At 37.5% G+C, this 25,086-nt stretch overlaps 1 protein-coding gene across 8 annotated transcripts in view; it reads right to left on the bottom strand.

The window, feature by feature from the left end:
- Nucleotides 1-25,086, bottom strand: part of VPS13D (vacuolar protein sorting 13 homolog D) — a 195,243-nt gene that overhangs the window by 97,962 nt on the left and 72,195 nt on the right. For all 8 annotated transcript variants that reach the window (XM_034753528.1, XM_034753531.1, XM_034753534.1 and 5 more), the window contains 13 exons: nt 21,533-21,683; nt 19,805-20,015; nt 17,844-18,091; nt 16,492-16,683; nt 15,431-15,557; nt 13,525-13,667; nt 9,727-9,857; nt 8,941-9,116; nt 8,175-8,298; nt 6,963-7,198; nt 5,302-5,410; nt 3,736-3,899; nt 2,888-2,996 (listed from right to left, as the gene is read on the bottom strand). In XM_034753528.1, coding sequence (XP_034609419.1) covers nt 2,888-2,996; nt 3,736-3,899; nt 5,302-5,410; nt 6,963-7,198; nt 8,175-8,298; nt 8,941-9,116; nt 9,727-9,857; nt 13,525-13,667; nt 15,431-15,557; nt 16,492-16,683; nt 17,844-18,091; nt 19,805-20,015; nt 21,533-21,683 — 2,121 coding nt within the window. The remainder of the gene's footprint in view (nt 1-2,887; nt 2,997-3,735; nt 3,900-5,301; nt 5,411-6,962; nt 7,199-8,174; nt 8,299-8,940; nt 9,117-9,726; nt 9,858-13,524; nt 13,668-15,430; nt 15,558-16,491; nt 16,684-17,843; nt 18,092-19,804; nt 20,016-21,532; nt 21,684-25,086) is intronic.

Below are 25,086 nucleotides of genomic sequence, written 5' to 3'. Positions count from 1 at the left end.
AATCACTTCTCTTTTATAGCTCAAGCTATTTCAAGCAACTGAAAATGTATTTAAATTTTTCTCTCTCTCTCTCTCTATGCAGCTGGAGAACAGAATCCACAACTGATTTGAGCAGATGGGCAGTTAGGCCAACTGTACTATTCAGACAGCACAGGTATAAAAGATGACGGCTGCAACAGAAGTTGTATTTTATGTTACTAAAGTTTCCGGTAAGTGAACTTCAGCAATTTGCATGGTTAAAAAATATAGTCTGGGTCCATGATTAAACATTCCCCTTGCATCTTCAGAACTGAGAACAGGATCAAAGCCCTGCTCAAAGTGAATGAAAGTTCTTCTTAAAAGGTATTCTGCAGAGGGACAGAAAATTTCTTGCATCTGTTTTCTAATCTTTTATAATAGATCCAGAGTTAAGTCAAATACACTGTGGCTTTCACTTGTTAAAAAGAGACTGACATCACTAAGAGTTAAGTCCTTAATAGTGGAACCTCTATTTCTTTGGTTGCTTCAAACTGACAACAGAGGAACACGCTACCACCACCAATATGCAGCTAAGGTTGGATTGTCCACTAGAAGAGGAATGTCCTAGCTTCTCAGTTTCCACAGTATACACAGATGTTACATCAAAGCAATTCCAATGTACTGCATAAATACACCACATGTAGGATGTATACAACTTGCATGTATATATTACAAGCATGCCATAGTGCAAAGGGAAAGCCAATACAACATTGTGGAAATAACATTTTGCAATTTAGTATCTTGACAGATTGTATGTATTTTTTCCCCTCAAGAAGCCAAAAAAGTAATTAGACCATATTGAGGATTAACTGCTTGCTAAATTTTTTTTTAGTTATTAAACAAAGTCAGTGGAGTCATAAAAACAAGAAAGTCCAGAAACCTGTTAACACAGGGTTAATTCATATGGTTTTAAAACAAGATTTCTCCTGTTTAAAAAATGGTTTTGAATATGTTCTCTTGGATTGCAAACTTGCACAAGTTTCAACACAATGAAAATTTTGCTACCCAAGTTTGGTTTATAAGGAAAGTGCAGGGAAAATGGATGGCAAAGGGGACTGACTATGGTCTGTAGAGCCTTCCTATGAAAGATAAATTTCAGCCACTATTAATCTATCACAAACTGCTTGATGGCCAAAGTGAAATCAATTTGATGCTCTCAGTCTAGTTCCCAAAGGAGACATATCCACATCAGAAAAACATCAGATTGACACAGACTGGCATTCTTGTTGGGGGTCTCAGCCGAGAGGTTAAGAAGTGAATGAACACCGAGACTGAATTACACTTTCATCTCAAGAAAAATCTCTTAAAATCAGGATTGAAACACATTGGCAGGGGAAACGTGGGAGTGTTTCACCGCTGCTGTCCTTTCTCTCTCTCTCTCTCTCTCCCCTAGAGATAGAGGACTTCAATCTCCAAGATTCTCAATCTCGCACCTTTTACAAGCATAGCATTCACATAAGCTTCATCAGAACAGAACTGCAGATAGTCTTAAAAGGCCATTGTGAAACACATTAATAATAAATTCCATAATTTTTATCCTCTCTGCTTGTAACAAAAGAGATTTATCTCAAGCTTAAAACTGGATCTTGACGGAATATTTCCTCCTCCATTGCCTGCACATGCTGTTTTGTTATTATAGGATTAGTCATCAGCATGGCAGAGATGCTGGTGTTTTGTTTTGAATGAACAAACATAACTGAAGCAATTGTTTTGGAAAAAACAGCACATAAAAGTTACATGGAATTTAGAAACAAGAAAAAAAAGTCAGGTCAAATATAGGGCTCCCAAATCTTGACAGTGTCCCTTTAACCACGGAATTCTGAATAGTGATGCTATTATCCTGTAACTTACAAATCCATTCCAGATGCATAATGTAACAGTCAGTCTTTGATCAAAGGGCTCACATAGCAAATATCATACTCCCTCTTTACACTAAAGCAGGATTGATTTCTATTGGTATAGCTTGCACAACACATTGTCTTTGAACATCATTTTATTATAAAATACCAACTCCGCAGAATCATATTTATCACAAAAATTGTTTTCTACTGCAAGAGGTAGTATACGTACACAGAATATACCTTCTAAAAACTTTGTAAACAAGATACAGATAAATATGAGTAAAACAGAAAGATACAAAACACGTAGTAACAGCTACAACAGATCATACATATCAACATCCTTTAACTTTCAGGGCCAGAATTTCAAAACAACGTCTCACATTTCTGAGCATGTACCCTGCATGCAGGTATCAGAATTTATCAGATGCAAATGTATGTGTTAGTTGTTTGAAAAGTACATGTACAAGTGCCATACAGAACTTAATAAAGCATGCATGACTGGAAACAAGGCTGAGGTATGAAAGTCATATGTCCTGATTGTCAGAAGTGTGAGCACAACTCCAATTGACATCAATGAGTTGTACGTGCTCTACATCTCTGAAAATCAGGCCCTTAGGCCAAAATTTTCAGATTTGCATGCCTTAAGTTAGACACCTAAAACCCTATTTTAGCAGTGATGAGCAATTCTGGCTTAGATTAACTTTTAGTGGATTTAAGTGCCTAACTGTGGTACCCAAGACTGAAAACTCTGGTTCCAGTTTTCCAATTAATTATTTGAAAATCCACAAAGATAGGGTGGCCTCATGTTTAATGAATTTTTACCAATAACAATATGTGAAGACAATTAAAGGTGTTTCTTAAATTTACATCATGTGAATTGCTACTGGAATCTTTGGGTTTCCCCCCCACCTCTTTCAAGGTTTGGTCTTTTAAACAAAGCTTGTAATACCACTAGCCCATCTGATTTGGACACCAATCACCTCAGCCAGCAGTCAAAAGAAGTTAGATGTAGAATAATTAATACTGACCTGTACAACGAGGCCATGCATACCACAGGTTAACTTGCCATCTCGAAAACTCCAAGTCTGAGTAGTACTGCGCCGTCGATCTGGTTTTCTCAGCATCAGGGGCTCATACCTGAAAAAAACAAGTGACAGAGCAAAAATTTCTACTTTCAGATTCCATTGTTGGGGAGTTTTTAATTAGTCACGCATCCCTATTTTGTTCTATCCTGGCTTCTTCACCCATAGCTCTTAAAAGTATTATTTCAATTTGCTCCTCCTGCGTTGCATTAACTGTCCATTTATTTAAGGGCAAAGGTAACCAACAATATGCATGAAACACAAAAGAGTTACAATACACATATGAAGACAAATAGTATTTAGTGCTTCAGTAAGGTTGACAGTCTTTAAGAATGAAGTACTCTATTTATCCAAAGGGACAGATAGCCCAAGCAATGTTAGATGTATCTCCACCATGGCCTGAAAAGAGCAATTTTGGGAGTGGGGTGGGATAATTCAATCTATGTGCCCTTTTAATACTTAGCCTTTCTGCTGCTCAGGGGCAGCCAGTCAGTGCCACTTGTGGTGGTGGTAGTAGTTTTGGTGATGTGGACACTCGTTCTCAAGGAATTGTTCTGTGACAAAACACTTACGAGATGGTAACTTCTGGGTTTTACCAGCTCCGGCTGGATTCAAACTGGTGATATAGCAATGACAGGCTATGAATACAATTACTGATCCCTCAAGCCATCCAATAATCTAATGTGGGTATTTTAAACATCTTAGACTATTTAACTTTTGTAACTTTTTACAGCTGTAGTCTTTTTTTTATTTTTAAATCTATAACAAATAAATAGAAATCCTATCCAGAGAACCTGTTATCTGTGACTGCAGCCAGGCCGGCAATATCTAAAATCATGGAAGACTCAACAGATCGAGGCGAAGAAGGCTTATTGGGGTTATGAGGAACTGAGGAACCTTCATGGCAAAGCATGCCGGTGCCAGTCATTCTCCAAAGTTGGGATCGCTTCCCTGGCTCCTGTAGCATATGCATAAAAGATTAAGTTGATCATAAATAACGCAGAGCAAATAATATATATTTATATTTAATTACTGAATTACCATGCCCTGATTTAAAATTAGGTGCTAATAGTACATATTAAAGTCTACTGCAATTATCAAAATCAAATGAGCATAAATCCCACACATTGGTAAATCTGAGGCTATTAGGCTACATAAACAATACTGTTCAATAATGCTTCTATTTACATACATTTCTTCATGTTTTGTTAGGAAATAATTGGCTCATTTACATTGCCATCTTCTTGTACAACAAAAGGACTTCTTGTCTGCAACTTCATCACCACCTCTAACTTCTCTCTTGGTCCTTTACACTTCACTATAACCCCCTAGAGGCATCTCATCTCTAAATTTAATGTTTCTTACTACTTTTATTCTGATTACTCCCTTCTCTTTATCTCTGACCTTCATATCTCTCCCTCATAAGTGCATGAAGGTACTTGAACTTTCTTCAACAGAAGGTTTCTAGTTTCTTTTCCTCAAATATTCTCACCATTTTTTCCTCTCCTGTTCACTCCCTTAATTTCCATACCTGGCTTTCCACAAACCTCTGCTCTTCTATGCTTTTCTCAGAGCAAAAATATCTGCAAGATCCATATCCAAATTTGTTACTATCCACTTCATTCTTCTTTTGATCTATCAGTCTGCAATCTTTTCCCTTAAACTCCTCATTGGACCACTGCAACTACTGTATTGTTGGCATCCAACCACCTCCTGTCCAGACTATCATTCCTACAGTGTATAAGCGTGATCACCTCACTTAGCGATCTTTATTGACCTGTATCAATTCCCTTCTCCCAATGAATACAAACTTCATATCAACCAACCATTTTCAAATCTTTCAACAGCTTTGGCTCCACTCCCTCTCTGGACCTACCACACACTACACCCCTCTCCCCCCTCCAGTGGTATCTTTTATTCTGCTAGGTCTGAGCTACTCTGATCTCTTCCTTTTTCACTATTAAATAATTAAAAAGTGCTATAAAAGTGTTAAGTATTATTACTATCACAATGAAAGGATCTTTAATGACTTCTTTTGCCTATAACAGATTCTCTCTGTTCTCCATCTTACAGAGGCTATTAACCTTTACAAATCCAAACCTAAAACACCACATTTCCTCTGTTTCCTTCTCCTAACTCCCTTCAGCACTTACCCCATATCACTCTTTTATCGTCAGTCTATTATATTATGGACGTTGCATTCTTTTTTAACAGAATATAAAATATCTTGTAATGCTAAATACACAATTAAAACAAACTGTAATTGGGTAATGTTTAGAGCAGGGTTATAAAGTGTCTCTGCTACTAGAATCATACAGCAACATCATCCTTAGCGAAATACTGTTTTCTGAATCTCGTACCTTTTTCTTTAGTATGACTCTCTGTGTCTTTGGAGAAACATCCAGGACAAGCTCTGCATAAGCAACATCTTTATTTGAAGCAACTGGCCTTCCAGTTCCCTCTTGCGAACTAGAATTGCGAGAAAATCCAACATGCATTCAGATACATTCCTATACAAAGTTTCTGTCTCTTCTGAATACTGAGTCAGAACATACCTAACTATTAACAGGACAACTTATACTTGTCCTTCACTACACATTATGCAAATTTAAGTCAGGTTACCCATTACACTATTTCCTCTCATTTTTGGAATCACTAGGGTAAACCATAAGCATATGGCATTTACATTATTAAAAGTGTTGAGTCTGGAATTAGTAATGGGAGGCTAAATATCCAACTCAGAGTTCAATTTGACAGACAGATTAATGCTTTCATTGCTTACATCAATAATGGTAAGGCAGAATCAATATTTTCATCAAAAGCGATCTTCAGTGTTCTATAACTCAGTTACACTGGCGTATCTGGACTGAAACGCAACTAGTAAGTTACAAGCAATAGTTGCCCTGTGGCAGTGCTCTGAACCACCATGGGTAACGTCAAGTTTTGGATACACGTCCCGATTGTTCATTCCCTTGGATGGCAGATATTGGGGTAACTGTGGATGTAGTAAGTTAAATCCCCAAGGGGACACTACAGGAAATGAATAATGCTAAACTCTTCATCTTTCAACAATTAGACAGACAGAGGACATACTGATCAAAAGAAATCATATCCAGAAGAACTGGTGGACAATGTGCTTTGTACATGTGAACACCTTGAAGTCCATTTAATATTTAGTTCACATTTTAACTAATCTTGGCTCAGTCATGATAAGCAACATATACATGAAGTGACATCTTCCACTATAATCTATAGTAACAAAGATGTTATAAGAAGGCCTCACTCAAAGATCAATTCCCCTCTATTTGAGATATTCAGTGATACTCAATTCAACTGGAGACATCACAAAGAGCAGATATCCCAGCTGAAGACACCAGGTCCTCATCTCACTTTTCTCAGAAATCAGTTCCCCACCTCCATCTTCCAATGGAGACCATTACTAACCTACCTCCCACCCATGTTTTCCACCATGATCTAATCTGGTATGGAACCAGATCTTTCTTTCTTCCACTGCTGCTTCCATGGCTGACAGTACTATAACTCTGTCTTTGCAATACCAGAAAAGACTCAATGCTCTAATATTAATGACAGCTTGAGGTTAACAGAACTGAAAGACCAGTACTAATTAAAAGTAGAGATTCATTCTGTAAGAAAAATTCAATCATGTAAGCAGCAGTACTTCATGCAGTACACCAGCTACTCTTTAAATTTATGTGCCGTAAGTATTAATTTGTTTGGCAATACATACAAAAATTAAGTATCACAAGACCACGTGAGATAAGCATCATATTACCAAATTTAGAACAAGAAATACAACACTGGAATCCTGACTCCCAGTCTAACTAATAGGCTCCTCTTGCTGACCCTGTAGCCAGCATAAGTTTCTCAATACGTGAAATCCTTACACAGATAAGCACTGTGTAACAGCAACAGTTTTTAAAAAGAATAGCTCTAATTGATTGCTGAATATTCATCATTTGCTTTTAAAGGCTATTTTCAATATAATATGAAAAAGAGTTACCCTGAGAAAGTATACGTAGCAGCAATATAAATGAAATTTTCATAATAAAGCTGTTTGCCGTCTTGAAAGTCATTCATGCTGCAGGTAATTTCTGAGGAGCCTGCCCCTTTAACTGTCAGCATGATAAAAGGTGGTAGGATGGGTTCATCCCATGCATAATCCAAAGAAGTCATTGGCTTCACTTCAGTGCAGAGTCTGGGCTCTGCAACACCATGTTGAGTAAAAACAACTGGGACCTATAATAATGAAAGAAGACTTTAGAAAATGGTAGGTGTAAGGGATTCAGGAGTCAGCTGCTGTTGCCAGTGTAGTTCAGGGTTGTGATTTTGTAGTTTTTCAGCATGTCAGTTGCATTCTATATGTCGTATGTTATTTCCCTGAATTGACTAAAATTTATTCCACACCATTTCAATTTTTGCTTCCTTCTTATGGTACAAGTTTCAATATTAAAGTTTGTCTGATGATGAATGTTAATATACTTTGCACTTATAGAATATCTTTCATCCAAAGCTCCCAATGCCTTCGATCCTCTGGGAGATATTATTTTATATATAAGCAAACTGAGGTCTAGCTAAGTTAGATGACTTGCCCAGGGTCATACAACAATTCAGCATCAAAGCCTGAAATAGAACTGGGTAGCCCTGAATCTCAGTCTCCTATTCTAAACACAAGACATACTTCTTTGTAGGATAAAAATAAGATAGAACTTGTTTTTACAATTGCTGGCATGAAATTTAAATAATGCCTCATTTTAGGCATCTCCAGTGGATAGGGTGTAGGACTGAGAATCAGGAGGCATGGACTGTATTCCCAGCTATGCTGTTACTGTGCTGTATGACAGAACAAGTTATAAATCATCTACACCTCAGTTTCCCCTTCTGTGAGGGTAACAATACCGCCCCCCCCCCTTTGTAAAAGAGCTTTGAGATCTATACATGAAAAACACGTGTGTGTTTTTCATGTACAGATTATAATAAATAATTAATAATAATTCAGTAAGATGATGCTTTCTAGTAAGAAGCTCAGTAACACAAACTTGTTCTGAAAACTAAAGATTTTAATGCTGAAATATACAAATGCTTCTCACTGTGTGAACTTTCCGATCACTTCACTGGGCAAACTGGTGCAGCTCTTTTACAGAATAGTTGAGAATACATCAAGTACACACAATTAAAATTGTTTTTACTTTTCAATGGATCTATAGCTCTTTACCTTGGAAAAATTGTCTATGCGAAAAGGAGGAGGTAACTGATCAGTGTCACCAAATGAGATGCGGTACGTGGCTCCTCGAAGGGTAATTTCAACTCGTAAAAAGTAACATTTTCCGAGAGTGTCTCTGCAGAACATTAACAAAGCACCACAAAACATTTAAAGCATTTATAAACTGGAGCTATAAACTAGTATCTAGGTCAGCATTGTGTAACCAATGCTGCATCAATTAGTCAAACAATTACTGTAACAGCTTAGGCATATATTTAAAAAGGTACAGTAGAAAAATAACGTAATCTAATCCGCCAGCTAAACAACTTGCTTGGGCAGGACTTCCCCAAGGTAAGTGCAATCATTCATTATTTCTTTTATGCAATTCTGTTTGGATTGTTAAATTGTGCTCATCACCATGATAGGTGTAAGCTGAATCATCTCCATGTTGATAAAATCCTTGGACTTTAACACTGTAGTACATTTCACACACACACACACACACACACACACACACACACACACACACCCACCCCATGTAGTCTATTTCCCAACAAATAGCAAATGTACACAAGCATTCACAGCTCTTTTAATTAAGATACTTAACAACCCACCAGTCAGAAAGTATCTGCTTTTCACATTAAACCAACGAAAAACAGGTCAAACACAAGTGAAGCAAACATCTGACTTGTTATTGTAGTCACAAGTTTAGACATTTGCTTCTTTATCAGACACAGAAGACAACTTTAAATATATATCATCCATGTACAGTAACTACCTCATATTGATATGGAAAGAGCTATTTTTGTTGACTTCAAAACCCCCAGACCAAACACAGTTTGGAACATCCATTAGCCGTACGCATAATAATTGATCATAATCATTACGTGGCCAGTGAAACACAACGCTGGAACCAGGAAGAGTGGAGATATAGCCATCAGGATTTGAGGTACCCTAATAACAGAAAGACAGGCAGTAACATCACCACCTTAAAAACAATACACTACAAACAATCTGTACAGACCGTGAAATTTGAATGAAGCAATTTTTTCATGAAATGAATGATAGCAATTAGATACACAGGAAAATATATTCTCATAACAAAGTATTAATAGTAGTTTATATTTTCACACCAACTTTCATCCTGAAGCATCTCCAAATAATTTATCTCTCTATCTATATCTCTCTCTCTCTCTCTCAACACTGCAATGGCATCACTTCTTGAATGGAGGGGACCAGAACCTACTGTCACAGAATGTCTTTCACAATGGTAGGGGGAGGGGAATATTTTGGGAAAGGGCACACGTACAAACCCCTATTTCTTTAAAAAGAATCACAGGATCTTTAATGTGCATATAAATTATATAGGAGCTCATTTTTCAAGGTCTTATCCAACAGCCTGACAAGAAACTCAGATATATATAATTCAGACCGGCAGAATGAACACTACTGGGATTTTACCTTATGATAATTACACTTCCCCTCATTTAAAGATAATCTTCTATGAAATATGTTTACGCTATTAAAAAATATGAAATATTTGCTAGTAGAAAGATAGTCTTACCTGACCTCTGGCAAATTCCCGTTGAGCAAAGGCAAGCTTGTGTGATGATTTATTATCTAATAGGTAACGGGGTGCAAATGTTACCATGCAAGTGTCAATATAACGACCTCTGCCCTTCTTTACATCAATACCTAATAAGAAGAAATAGTCTGTTAAAAATAAAAATATCTACTGTCTGAAAAAAATATTTAGTATAAGAAATGTAAACTTTTAAAATAATGTTTCTCCAACGCAATGCATATGTTCTACAGCTTGCACATATTTTAAACAGAAATAGTAAACAAAATCTGGTTTATATAATGCCATCTGCTATACTTTTTTATTGTCTATAAAGTGGAATGTAGTAGTTTAGTCTTGTCAGCATTATAGATGGCACAAGAATAGCTTGGGGTCCTTTTCAGAAGTTATGTTTATTTTCCTCTTCAAAAGAACAGTCCAAACCACTTTCAGTTGGAGCCTTAGGGGTGTGAAGTAAGTCACCATGAGCTCCTCAAATCATGAAAACCAGGTACATGAACACTGATAGGCAAATACCAATGCTACTGAAGACCCCAGAAGTTCCTCAAAACACTTTGGGGGAAAAGCACTTCATTGTGAAAATTCAGCCTGAGGTTTCAATGAATGGTAGAGTTCTGAAGAAGGAGGAATAATTGTGTCTTTGGGGCACTGACAAGAAGTAAGTAGTCATGCTCTCCCATTCCTTTTACTGGCTTACCTAGGTTGCTCTGCAGCAATTTCTTAGAGATGGGTAAAATAGGACTACACTGCAGTTCAAACTCAGTGAGCCAGAATTATGTTTAAACAAGGCATTAAAGGATCTGGGTGAATGACAGTGAGTCAAGGCAGAGCCTAACAACAAATTGCCAAAATAAAATTTTCATCCCATAAAATTCAATGGGTTGCTTGACCCTTAGGCACCAAAAACATGAAGCATTATATCCAAATTGCTGATTACTGAGTTCTAACACCCTTTGGGCCTCCCTGCCTTTAGTGAATTGTCTGTCCGTCCCCGCCAACTGTCTGTCCGTCCGTCTCCCCCGCCAATGAACTTTTCTTTCAAACAGCTGCTTTAGTGGCTCTTCTCTTCCATCCAATATTCCTCTCCCCTGATTCCAGAAGGTAAAAACATGGAGTAAAACGAAAAGAAAAAAAAAAAAAAGGAGACAAAAGAGAGGTTTGGAAACAAAAGCACCTATAAATACCCAACATGAAAAACACCCAGGCAGTATATGGCGTAGAAGCTACAGTAGAGATATTCAAAAGAAATTCAGGAAGTATGCAACAGTGCCTGTAGAGGGAGTCAAAATGGTGCTTTGAAAACTACTACATAAGTGTAAATATGTAAATATGTAAACATAGGAAGCCTGAAAGGACAGTTTGCAAACAGAGTTCACAGAAACTCAAAGCGCACTGAGGAAATACAAAATAAAAAATAGCTCAGATAACTCACAATGTCATTGCTTGGAGAGCACATTTTAATTACTATAGTTGCGATTCCAAATAATTCAAGTATTCCTATAGAACTTCTTTTCAATAATACTTTATTCAGTTCTTTTCCGCTACACCCCCAAAAACTAAGAACTTCTGCTTCCTTTATTTTCCTTAGGATTTCAGCTTCTACCACTATCAATAGCAGCATGTGCTAACATGCTTCTCTGAAAATCCTTCATGTACACTGAATCAGAAAACCTAGCCAGTGGTGCAGTTCCTTAGGCTAAAATCAACAAACCTGATGCAAGCAAATAATGTACTAAAAATTTGAAATATGGACTATTTAATCTATATTCTCTCACCCAATTTGACAGCACACATATACAAGGTTAACTACATCATCATATGAAAGTTCCAAGTCACTTTAACACACTAGCAAAAAAACCTACATACTGGCAAAGCCTGTTTTTGTATTAAGGACCCAAAAGTCCAATGAAGCCAAAATTTTAGCTATTTACTTTCTCCCTCTGTTTATTAGACTAAATGTGTAAAATTGACTCTGGTAAATTTACACCATCAATTATAATTTGTGACAACTTGTTTTGACACCAAGGGATGGGTAATTTGTCTCATGCCTTAGTAGTTAACATTGCAGCAAGATTCCTACAATGCATCAGGAGAAAAGGTCCAAATAATGTAAGATTTATACTTCAAAAGATATGTTATTTGCAATGCAAAACTACCACCACAGTTTTGCTCAATGATCTTTTAAAGACAACTACTTTGGGAAATGTACCAGCCTGTTATGTTTTCCATTAGCTGAAATAATATTCCTGAACAGCCCCGCCTTGCTAATATATGACCTGTGCTGTCTTGCTTCATACGCTGCAACAAATGAAGTTCTGAACCTGAAACATGGCCCCAGAGAGAAAAACCTCTCTATTCAGAGGGTGGGGCAAACATCTTTTCATGAAAAGGAAAAACTGACATACCCCAAATGTTAGGGTCAGATCAAGATGGATTACTTTCTATTATACACACAGTGTCAACAAGGTTTATGCGGCCGCTCAGATTGCATTTCAGCAGTACTGCAGTCTGTTCATACTAGAAACCTTGAAGTGTTAATGGAGATTTCGGTCTCATATGCCACAGGGGCCGTGGATCAGACCCAGAAGACATTACTCTAGTTCTACATTCTTAACAAACGGTCAGAAGCTGAGCTTTCTTTGGTAGGATTTGGCCTGTTCCTGTGCAACGTCTATTAACAGAAATGAATACAATGAAGTTGCTGGGACTGTGATGTTTAGAAAGAGGCTAGTCAGAAGTGATCTTTACAGAAAAATCAAGAAAAACAAAAATTTCCACTAAAGTTAAAATAATGGAGCAGGAGCCTTAGGCCTAGAGAAAGAGATAAATCGAATTTCTCTTCAGTCCTATGAAAGCATCCCTAGACTGCTGAAGGAAAGGAGAGATGGATGCATTTCCTTCAGGGTTTTTTTTAAGACTGTTTTTTTAAATTGGTATTTGAATGACTATATCTATAAAATTCATTTATTCCTCTGACAAATGTAAGCAGTTTAAATACTGGTCAAAACTTGGAGTGGATTACCTGGCCATTCATTTTTACAGATTAACTAACAAAGCACATACTTACATGTTTTAAGAAATACATGGATGTTTTTCAGATAGGTTAGGTCAGAAGTAATCAGAAAAGAGACTATGAAGAAAAACGGAAGCTGCTGGGTTTGGGTGCTGAGTTTTTTTGAAAATCTGAGCTTGGTAATTATAAGTAACCCCACATAGCATTTTTAAGCACTTTACCCTCTTTATTCTTACAACACTCTTGAGAGGTAAATACAGTAGGTATTATCATTTTACAGATAGGGTAAAGTTCAAGCTATTGCTCAAGGCCACAAAAGATATCCATGTCACAGTTAGGATTAGAACCCAAGAATTCCAGACCCCCGGTCCCTGTGTTCAGATTATACCACTTTCTTATTGTATTAACTTTTCCCAGTTAGAGACTTGTTTTTATATCCCATTAGGCAATGGGTATAATGAGTTTAGTAGCCTAAATCTGTCTCCGTCACAAGAGCACTGCATAATTCAACGGAAAAAATCTTGACATAATTCACATTAGGAAGTCCCTTTTCACTGAATAATGAAGTTATAGATGAAATTAAGTGCAGGGAAGCTTGCTCCCCAAACGTCTTTATAGTCACTGCAGTATTTGAGAGACCAAGAGTATGTATGTGTGGTTTGTTCGCAGAGGTAGAGGAAGAAAATTAATTTCTTACTGTTATATGGAGGCAAATGGTGGCTGCACCATTTCTGTAATATTTAACAAATTGATCCATGATTACATACCAATGTTATAAATGAGGCCAGGTCGGTTTCCCTGCTGGATCACTTTAAGGGCTCGGACACCGCTGCCTCCATCCAGTGAGAATCCCTGACACCAGCCAGGCATACCTCTGGGATGGATTCCTTTCCCAATTCGCATTGTACAACTATGGGTAATGAAAGAACATGCTGATTTACTCATCTAAATAAAGGGTTAAGTATCAGAACAATACTTTGGTGATTTTTCTACTGAACCTAGATGTATTCAGATTGTATGCACTAACAAAACTATTACAAACCACAAGCAAAATCTCTTGCCTAGTAATAAAACATGCTAAAATAAGTAATGTATTATCTAAAATTCTTTAAGCATCTTGCAAACATTAATGAAAACTCAATGGCCATAGGAGTTAGGCATTAACAACACTATTTTTCAGGTGGGTAAACTGAGGCAAGGAGAGGCTCAGTGATTTTACAAGTAAAATATCTATGTGACTATAAACAAATTTCAAATCACATTTTCCTAAAATTAGCAACCAACTTCGTATTTTTACCTTCTCTTTATAATTTTTTTTCATGGCAGAACAGTTACACCTCTTAATAATCAACAAATCTAGGTTTCCTTTCAATAATAATCACCACCACCACAGGTACCAAGGTTTTATATAGCACTATTCATTAGCAGAACTCAAAGCACTTGAAGAAGCTGCGATGTGCTCAATAAAATACTGCACATTTTTCTTCCTCAGATTAGGTTCAACTTAATATTAGAGAAGTCCCATTTCTCAGACCACATGACAAAAATCACAATTGGCAGTATCCATTAACTTTCTGACAATCTCAACAGAAGGGCCTAGGAATTAAAATAGGCTTGGAGAGACCAAACTGGATTATTTTTTTTTTTTTTAAATAAGTCTTGATTTTTTTCAATATACATTTTCAACAATGATTAAGAATGGTCATTAAAGAGTGAATCATGTTTCCAGAGGGCAATCCATTAAGAAATCTCCTGACAGACTGCTGCAACTATACATGGGGATCGATGATCAGCGGATCCATGTAGTAGCAGATTCTCCCAAAGAACAACTGCAGGAAGCCTGTGCTGAGATTAACCTGATGCGTCATGGAGTTTAACGGCTCCAAAATCCTGCTATTCCCTTGTGCATCAGAAACATAGCAGTTCTGCTGCAGGTAGTAGCTAACTCATATATGAAATGGGTAGTTTGGGGCAGTTTTTGAGGTTGATGGATATGTTCACAATAATAAGTCAAAATAGGTGGGAAAAATCAGCAAAGAACTGAGCTATAAGTCATTGAAGCAGTAATAAGCCACCACAAATTACAAAGACTCCTCAATTTTCCTTTTTTGCTGTTAAATATTTTCAGTATATTTAAATTTGTATTTTTATAAATATATATTCGTGTGTGTACATATGTATATAATTTAAAACTGTCCCTGTTTTTTGACAAGTTCAGTCAATTAATTTGTTAAATTCAAACACAGAAGGTAGACTTTTTTAAAAACACACTTTTTGAGTAATTGTTTGATGTTTATACAACGTGCCTTTATGTCTTTTTATGCTAGTCAAATTATTTTAGTTATAGTAAGGACATTATCAGAGTGAGCAGTCTGGTAAATTTCCTCAGGGAAAAGAGACTTTGGATTTTCTTGCTTTACCAAGTTAGGAAAAGAAGCATGATTTCCTACATGTAAAATAAAACTAGCCAACCAAATGGTTAGTTTTCAGTATCACATGTCTAAATAGTGAGTAAGCTCATTTCAATATCTCATACTAAACACCTTACCACATCATCCTGCCAATGAAGGATTTTTCCTACAGGATATTCATACTTAAATATCAGCACCAGACCCTTTCAATAATAATTTTCATTCTTTGTAAGCATTTTTCCTTCCCATCAACATTACTTACAAGTTTGCCTGTTCTTTGTCAGCATAACAGAAGAGAAGCGGGCTCAGGCTTCTAGCAAGCTCATGTTCTTCAAACTGACCTGCAGCATCTGTCTTTGCATTGTCCTGTCTGAAGATCAGTGGTAACCCTTTAAGCAAAAATAATCATAAATTAAACTTTAATTTACACTCAAATTTAAAACAAAAATATACTTCATTCAGGACCAGGTATTATATTATTAGTTGTGAAAAATGGGAACCATAGCAGCAATTTTAAAGTTTAAGAACAATTTAATTTTATGTAATATGTAACCCACTGGTCAGCACATTCCACTCTGTGTCTGATCCACACAGGATATGAGATTGTTACAACTCCAAGCTACACAGCCTGGCTTTTTAGTTCAAGCTGCACAGTCTGATGCTTTCAGCTCTAGAGTTCTCTGCTTCATACCCTTGTAAACTGGCCAAGACGGCACTATCACAAGACAATTATTGCTTTAGACTTCTCTTACTTGATGAAGGTTCTTCAGTGTTTGAAACAAATTCTCTATCAGTTTATTTTGATGTATACAGAGCCTAACCAAAGCTCTAACTTAGGCACCTTATTAAATTTAAAAATGCATAACTACCAAGTTTTAAAATCTTCATTGCAACAACTCCGTTATTTAATTAGCAACAGAGGGTCCTGTGGCACCTTTGAGACTAACAGAAGTATTGGGAGCATAAGCATTTGTGGGTAAGAACCTCACTTCTTCAGATGCAAGTGCGGTTCTTACCCACGAAAGCTTATGCTCCCAATACTTCTGTTAGTCTCAAAGGTGCCACAGGACCCTCTGTTGCTTTTTACAGATTCAGACTAACACGGCTACCCCTCTGATACTTGAGTTATTTAATGGTTTACAAGACCTTCACAATGAGAATGGATATTTGCTATTTGATGAAGCCTATTTTCTGCAACTTCATTTCCTTTAATCCATTTTCAAAAGCGTTACCTGGCTGCACAGCAAATCAATACTCAATGTCATCCTCATTTCCAGGTGAGTGACTGTCAGTAGTAGTTATGAACAGCTAAGTTAAACATACCTGTTTTGTTAATTAGCCAATATGGAGCAGAAATGAATATTTTTAGAGACCCTTCAGCTCGACATACAATCCTTATGGTTAGATTTAGTTGTCGCTTGTTGACATCATACAATCGCATTCGGACCATATAGTTTTGTGTCCCAGGAGGAATCAACAACTCCTTGCACAGTGGAAAATTTTCCAAGGACACTCCTAAAAAACAAACACACACAAAAAAAACGGTTCTCCTGACTGTTCTGAGAAAGAGTCAAGGCTTCCTGAATTATTTTATACAGCTTTCTCTGATTTTACTTCCTTATAAAACTACCTGTTTAACTTTCGAACATGAGCTAAGAAGTTACTGTGATCACAGTCCTCAAACTAAATCTCAAATGATAGATATAGGCCTTGTGCAGGCCCTCTGTTCAGCATCAGTTTCCTCCTACTCCCAGTATTTCTCCAAGACCTCCACAGTTTGTTGGCCTGAAACAATTACTTCCACCTTGCAAGACTAATGTGGGGCCCAGATGACACTCTACCAACGCCTCCCCTTTGAGTTTTGTACGCTCTGAAAGTCTTCAAACCCCTACCAGTGAGAGGTACACTAATCATCCCAGCTACTCAAACCCTATCAAATCCCCCTGGTAACAAGTGCCCACAAACGGACATTACCCACTCATTTGACAGAGCCTTTAATGATATGTCTACACAGCAATAGACACCAGTGGCTGGCCTATGCCAGCTGACTTGGGCTCGTGGGGTTCGGGCTGCAGGGGTGTTTCATTGCTGTGCGGCCTTCCAGTCTTGGGCTGGAGCCCAGGCTCTGGGACCCTTCCACCTCACAGGGTGCTAGAGCCCAGGCTCCATCCCGATCTGTAAGTCTACACAGCAATGAAACAGCCCTGCACCCTGAGCCCAAGTCGGCTGGCACAGGGCAGCCATGGGTGTCTAACTGCTGTGTAGACATATCCTAACACTCCAAATGTTGCATGGAGGCTACAAGAAAGCCCACAGATGTTTTACACTGTGCTTGATAACACCAAGGCTTGTCCATGACAAGATACCATTTTGAATCTCTGACTGAAATTAAACTGCACCAAACTCAAGCCACTCAAGACTCCTGTTTGGCTCCTTTTTGGCAATATATTCTCTGTGTATGGGGAACAAAGGGGAAGAGGTGAGGGAAAAGGGGAACAAGTGTGTGTTTGATGAACAATTTCATAAGAAATGCTGCAACCCAATGAAAACATCACATCGTATTAAAAAGCTTATTTTTCTTTTTGGTGCCATTGTTGTTTGTATAACAAAACATGCAGTCATTCTGAGCTGCTCTTGTAGTAACAGCAAATAATACTACCTCTGTAATACCTTACCAAGCTCAACGTTCTGAGATGTATCAGCTGTATGCAATGCTGCCTCTTTGCCAGGTTTTAGTGTCCCATTAATTGGCATCCCTTTAACATAAAATTCGAGTTCACAAGGTAGCAAGTTACAGATTACCACAGTTGGCAGGAGATAAATGGTATGCCCAGGCTGTCTGAAAATCTGTTTAGCACGGTCAGAAAATATGTTTGAGGGCATGTAATCTGGATAATTCTCTTTCTTTATAGCCACACAAAACCTATGAAGAAAGACAAATGCGTGTGAAAAAAGAGCAATGGACTGAATGGAATAGTTGTACTTTGACTTCCCAAGCACTAGATTGAATCTCGCGCCACAGTGCAATTTACACGATTCAAAACCTGTACAGCATTTAGAATGAATTCTGTATAATAAACATTTTAAACTTGATTGTAAAATACTCCAAATATTTTGCACTTATATTGACTCATCTGATACTCTCAAAACAGTTTACAAACAATTACACCTCACAACAAGTCTGTGAACTACCACACATAATTATAGTGGAATCTTCCTTAATCTACAAACTGATTATCCTCACAAAAAAGTCCTATTGCACCTCTCAACACACACTTAATAGCAAAGTGGTCTCAGAATACTAAACTTTTACTTTTACAAAATATATTACAATACATTTACTGGTACGCTCCAAAATATTGATTATTAAAAACTAAATTATACTTGCCAAAATAAATTAAAATTGCATTCTATAATGCAACTGTATTTTTGTTTTTCTTGTCCTCCCTGCTCTAACCACTAGACAATATCGTCTTCTGGGATTTAAATTAGACAATCAAATGAGGAAGTAAAATATCACTTCTTCGGGTAACATGTTCTTTGGAGAGGTACTCACATCTTATAAAAATTGCTTAGCATCCTACAGTAATGACTTCAAAACAGTATATATTTTTTAAATCTGAACTATAAAGTGTTGGCTTTATGAAATGATAACTATTCACTAAGCAAAGGTCATTTTCCTCAACTATTTTTAGGAATGTTATATATAAAGCCTCAAGAGACAAGGTGGGTGATATAATATCTTTTAGTGGACCAACTTCTGATGATGAGAGAGAGAAGCTTTTGAACCACACAGAGCTCTTCTTCAGGTCTGGGAAAGGCCAAACAAGTTGATGGCAGCCATACCTGTATCAAGCTAAGGAATTATGAGATACCATGTAGTGTTCATTATGTGTTGACATTATGGGGATTAAAACAGAGTACTTATTATTTTGGACAATGCACTTGGACCGTAAACAACAATCCTGCATTGGCAGAAAGACAGACTAGGTAACCTAATTCCCATCTCTAATTTCTATTATTTGATTTTATTACATTAAAGGTTAATAGAGTGGTTGTTTTGTAATTTTACACTTTTGCTATAGGGATGGTCAAGAACAGGAAGAACCACCATTTTGGTCTTATGACAGAAACTTTTAAAAAGCCTCTAATGCTTTACTAACTGTTTTCTGGTTCTTAAGAAGATTCTGTACACTTCTGATGTCAGCAAAGAAGAAAGTGTCACAGCCAAACTAATGCCAATTTCTGCTTCCTGCACCTGTAGTGACTGTAGGAAGTTGGGAGAGTGATTTGTGGTTCCCTATCCTTGTACATCCAGCTTGTGGGATTGGGATGGAGACATAATGCTCTTTCTTTCAGCCATCATAGCGGGGCCCATTTTCTATTTTTAAATACTCTGATGGATATGACCTCATATCCCATCTAATCTTCCTTGTATATTTACAGAGTAGTCACACTTAAAACACCTCATATTATACTTAAGGTGTCAAACAAAACTTTACCAAGATTTATCTCTGAACAACCTCTTTCCCATTCCATTTCAGCTTTTTCTAGTACTACTTACTTTCACATTAATTCACCTATCAATAACTGGTAAGTTATAGCAAAATATTTAGCCTTATAAGGTCATAATTACCTGAAAAATCGGCTGTTTTCAGACTCCATCGAATGGCACTCTCGTTTGCTGCTACATACCTCTGCTGCCTTCTGCACATTAGTCCAATGAATGGGAGTCTTACAGAAAAAGACTCCCATTCCTTTTGGCCTGGCCTGCAATCGCCAAGATGTAAGGTGTAATGGAATAGCAAAGGAATCCCCTGGCATTACTGCTGGAAGCACTACAGGTTCTGCAACCAAATCCCAAAGAAAACACATGCTTCAGGTTGTGTCCTTTGGTCAAACTATAAATAATTTCTTCAGTTATAAACTTTAGACAATGCTTTTAATGAAAGAAGCAATACATTTCCCATTATACGTAGTTCCTCCGGTCCACATGCCAAACTGTTATTTAAAGTGCCCCTAATAGTGAGTCAAACAGCAAGAAAGTCCTGCTTATAGAACCAGTGGGCTGATTCCTGATAAATTAGGAATGGATTAAAAAAATTAGTTAGAGTTCTAACTTTGTTTCTCTGGTTGCCTTTGTTTCTCAGGTTGCCCCATTTTAAGTGGGTGTGGAAGGAAAAGTTACTCATCTATTACTAGAGTTCTTCAAGTAAATTGCCAAAATAGATCCACACTCTTGAATTACGTCTGCACACAGCGCCAAAGACCGAACCCCTCTGCCAAATTCTGACTGTTGGAGGACAGAAGGACTTTATCTCATCTGTGGCATGTTCTAGACATGGACTTATAAGGCGGTGTGGCCCTCTTGCATCCTCATCTCCTCCAATTCACCTAAGCAGCAAATTAAAACTCCCTTTGGTTCCTTCAATTTAGCTTGTTGACCATTCCCCCCTAGTTAGGGCTATTTTTTGTCAACACAAGTAGTGTTGAAATCTGTAAGGTTCCCCCCTTTTACCCCGCTCTTCTCCTCAGTCCCCCCACCCCCCAAAGAAAAAACAAATTCAGGTGTTTTTCAGAACTTCGGTTCCAGGAATCAAACTTCATTGGGGTAATCGGTTCTGCTGCCATTATGGTGGACGCACAAGAGAATTTGGGTTAAAAACCGTTCAAGAGTGTGGATGTGAGACCACTAGATCCCAGTGCCTCAGATCTGCACTGAAATATTCCAACGTACAGAATTCATTTCTTTGCCAGTACTAGCGTTTTCCTTGCTCACGTGAAAGATGTCTTAAAGCTGCAATTAAAGAAAAAAGCAAGCCCTCTCTCATATGACACAAATATACTGTAAAGTCTTTCAAATGCACTTGTTTATAGAGCTCTCAAGCAGTTTGACTAAGATGATGAAAATCCTAGATGTTAGGTAAAGAATCTATTGTAGAAAACAAGCTTATGTAATTTTGACTTAAGGCAAAGAAATAAAAGAAGTCTGACTCTTCTAAACTGAAGATAAGTAAACAAAGCACAATACTTTAAGCATTCCTTTCTTCTGCTTTGAAAGAAGCTGGGGACAGGAATGTCATACTAACTTGACAATAGCATAACATAAAATTCTTGTTGTTGCTTGAGATTTTGTACTTTATCCACAGGAAAAATCTCTACATAAGATTTTTAGGGAAGTCTTACTTGCTTTTATACTTTGAACCTTTTGATGGCATCTTCTAGACATTCCTTTTTACTAGATAACAGGACAAAAAAATTTTTGAGACAACCAAAACTGGGTCCATCATAAGTGGTTCTGACGGCAAGGTTTTTCTCACTGATATGTAGCAGGGCAGTGTAGCGATAGCGTTCTGAGACTTACTGTCAGGAGCTGAAGGGCTATCCAGCCTTAATTCCATTGGTGTTTCCAGCCTGTTTTTCACAATCAACGCAGAGCGCACTGTAATCACCTTCCGAGCACTACCTTCCATGGTAACTTCAAATACCACACGAACTGGAGGCAATGAAGAAAACTGCAAAGCCATTTTAAAAGTTTAGGTATAAGAAAATGCAATGATGATATCTAGCAAAGGAACACCCAATCTTTACAATAACTGCAGCTTGCCAGTAACCCAAGGGCCACACCTAATTTTACATATTTCATATATTTTTAAAAATACCCATAATTTTTACTTGTGCTTATATCATGTTTGATAAACACGAAGTCATTATTTGGGCTTGTCAACCAACAGGAAAAAAGGAATGAAAATAAAAACACAAGGAACCCACTAGAAAGGAAGAGCAGATTTGGCCTGCTACAATCATTGCTCTTTATGAACTGAAACTCCCTATATATGGTAGCAAACAGGAAAGTGGCTGCATCCTGGGCATTCCTGAGCTAGAATGTTAAGAGCATTATTTATGCTAAACATTTTTATTTCATTTTTCATTTCTAGATTAACAAATTGTGTGTGTGTATATATATATATATATATATATATATATATATATATAAAACACACACACACTGCATTATCACAAAATCCTTAGTGACATTATAAACTTTAAAACCATTCATTTGTCCCTTCACACAACAGAAACATAAAAAATCCATACTGTATATAGACCCAAAGAAAAATGGCTATAGTAACTATTGTTTTAAGAGACTGTGCCCAGAACATGCTGACAATGTTCTTGTATTTGAGAAAGAACGGACAGTCGGTCCAGGATTTTGAACTGCCAAAAACTTTATTAAAACAATGTAAAAAAAAAACAAATATAACACAATGAAATGTACATAGTTTTGCTGAAACTTGCCAGCAGCACATTCAGCAAGTCTAAGATCATAAGGAAAAACACAGAAGTATTTTATTTTTTTAAACACAGCCCCAGTTCTGGGTACAAAGTTCACAAGAAGATTTTAAATAAAACAACTGAGACACCTCAACTAAACTCACCATCCAATGAAAGCAACTCACAATACTAACCTTAGTTATGGGGTTAGTAATTAACTTGAGGTTTTCTATTTCGAAATATTATGTCCTTAAAGAAGAATTCTAAAGATTTTAAAGAGAAGTATTAACAAATATAATCTTGCTATCATGTTATGCTGCAGTATATTTTATTTAATTCTTAAAGTTTTGCTCTTAAATATTTCTGGTGAACTCTGAACCCAGTTCAGGTGGAAGACAAATAGTTCTGCGTTTAACCTTGTGCTCCCAGCACTGCGGATGACAACAGCAGCAGGAGAAGATGAGCAGTGCCAAGATCTCTTAGCTTCATCATTTAGGATTGTTGTTTTAAAACGGATTCAATAATAAACAAAAATTCTGGCAGGGAGAAACTAACACTTCTTTTTCCTGGAATTAGTGACTCTGTCCAAGAGTCATTCAATGATCGTGTTTGAGGAGACAGTACTCTTCTATCAAAAATAGTGTTTGTCATTCTGCTATTTTTGCAGATTGATTTTTTGATAATCTGGCCAGTGTGGGTCTTTTGTGGTTATGGCGTTTGCTTTTACCAACGTTCCCTTCTGTTGCAGGTAGCTTGTATTACTACAACACTGAACACTTTCTGTAATAATTTAAATCACAGGTTTATGCAGTATAGGAGAAGCCTTACTGTTCCTTTTCTAAAATGCCATATTTTAGCCCCACAGGATACAATCCTCAATGGAATTAAGGACATGCTCCAAAACTCATTGTAAAGCAATAGAGAATTTCCACTAATTTCAATGGGCTTTGGATCAGGCTCTATAGAGGTAAACGTATCGACTGAAATTTCCATTCTTATGCCTCAGTCTTCCCCCATACTTAATTGTGAGCACTAAATATATCAATTTTTAAAAAGAGTTTTATGGTGTGAAGATGTGCCCAGAACCAGTGTTCTAATTAGACAGTAAGCTCGGTGGGTCAAGGACCTTTTTGTTATGTGTATGCAGTACCTAGAACAATCCAAGGTTGGGGCCTTTAGGTGGTACCACAGTACAAATAAATAAATAAATAAATAAATAAATAAATAAATAAAGGTAGAGAAAGAGTAATGTGCCATAGCAAGCAGCCTTTTCTTCTTATGCTTCTTTTGAATAGGGGTAAACATGTCAAGCAGTGCCAGCGTGGAAAAGATTTATTTTCCTTTTTAGTTTGGTGCAGATTAGGGTGGCAAAGTAGATGAGAACAGAGCAGAGAAAACAGACTGCAATGCTTCTTAAAGCCGTTTCGTGATTAGTGGCGGTTCTGGAACAGCCTTCCAAGGGGAGTGGTGGGGGCAAGAACCCTAACTGGCTTCAAGACTGAGCTTGAGAAGTTTATGGAGGGGATGATATGATGAGACTGTGTACAATGGCATGTAGCTGATCAGCGACTGCTAGCAGCAAATATCTTCAATGGCTGATGATGGGACACTAGACGGGGAGGGGTCGGAGTTACTACACAGAATTCTTTCCCATGTGTCTCTCTGGTGGGTCTTGCACACCTGCTAAGGTCTAACTGACTGCCATATTTGGGGTTGGGAAGGAATCTTCTCCCAGGTCAGATTGTCAAAGACCCTGGGAAGTTTTCGCCTTCCTCTGCAGCATGGGGCACAGGTCACTTGCAAGTTTAAACTAGTGTAAACTGTGGATTCTCTGTAACATGAAGTCTTTAAATCATGATTTGAGGACTTCACTAACTTAGCCAGAGGTTAGGGATCTATTACACGAGTGGGTGAGTGAGGTTCTGTGGCCTGCAATGTGCAGGAGGTCAGACTAGATGATCATGATGGTCTCTTCTGACAAACTCTGAGTGGTCAGTTCTCAAAAAGATTTACATTAAAACATACAGAAATGTAAATAACTACCCACTCACCTATCCCTTCTACCTTTTCAGGTACCATATCAATGCCTATAAATCTATTCCAAGAAAACTCTACCAGATGCTCCCATTATTCTTTTTTTCTCTTAGCTGACCTAAAAGTCTGCAGATCCTTTTCCATATTTAACCAAGTCAGTGCCAGAGTGAACTAGTTACAGTTCTGGACAGTCACATTTAACCAGTGCTCAGTCATCCTGGAAACTACTGGGGTCTTATTCTCCAAAAGCCTGGCACCTTATGTAATCATTTACGTCTGGGGTAGAATGACTAGTGGTGTTAAGTGTTAACATTCTGATTTGGTAGGGTTTTATATTCACCTCACAAATATGTAACTGATGACCCAAGGCAGTAGAGAGGCAGGTCTATGGTGTCTCCTTACAAAATCCCCCATATCTGGGGGATGAGTTAGCATTGAGCATAGTCAGAACAAAGCAGCAAACAAGAGGACACGGGGATATCTGCATTGAAAGAAAGCAGAACATTTCTGGGTCAAAAAGGAAAGTCAAAGAGGAAGAAGGCTGAAAGGAACAGGATCAACAGGATATGAAACTGGAATCAAAGAAGGTGAAAACCTAGACAAGAGCTC

This window comes from Trachemys scripta, chromosome 19 (genome assembly GCF_013100865.1).
Source record: "Trachemys scripta elegans isolate TJP31775 chromosome 19, CAS_Tse_1.0, whole genome shotgun sequence".
Taxonomy (NCBI): domain Eukaryota; kingdom Metazoa; phylum Chordata; order Testudines; family Emydidae; genus Trachemys; species Trachemys scripta.
Note: the sequence above shows the minus strand (reverse complement) of the source record. Positions and strands in the feature narration are given on the sequence as shown.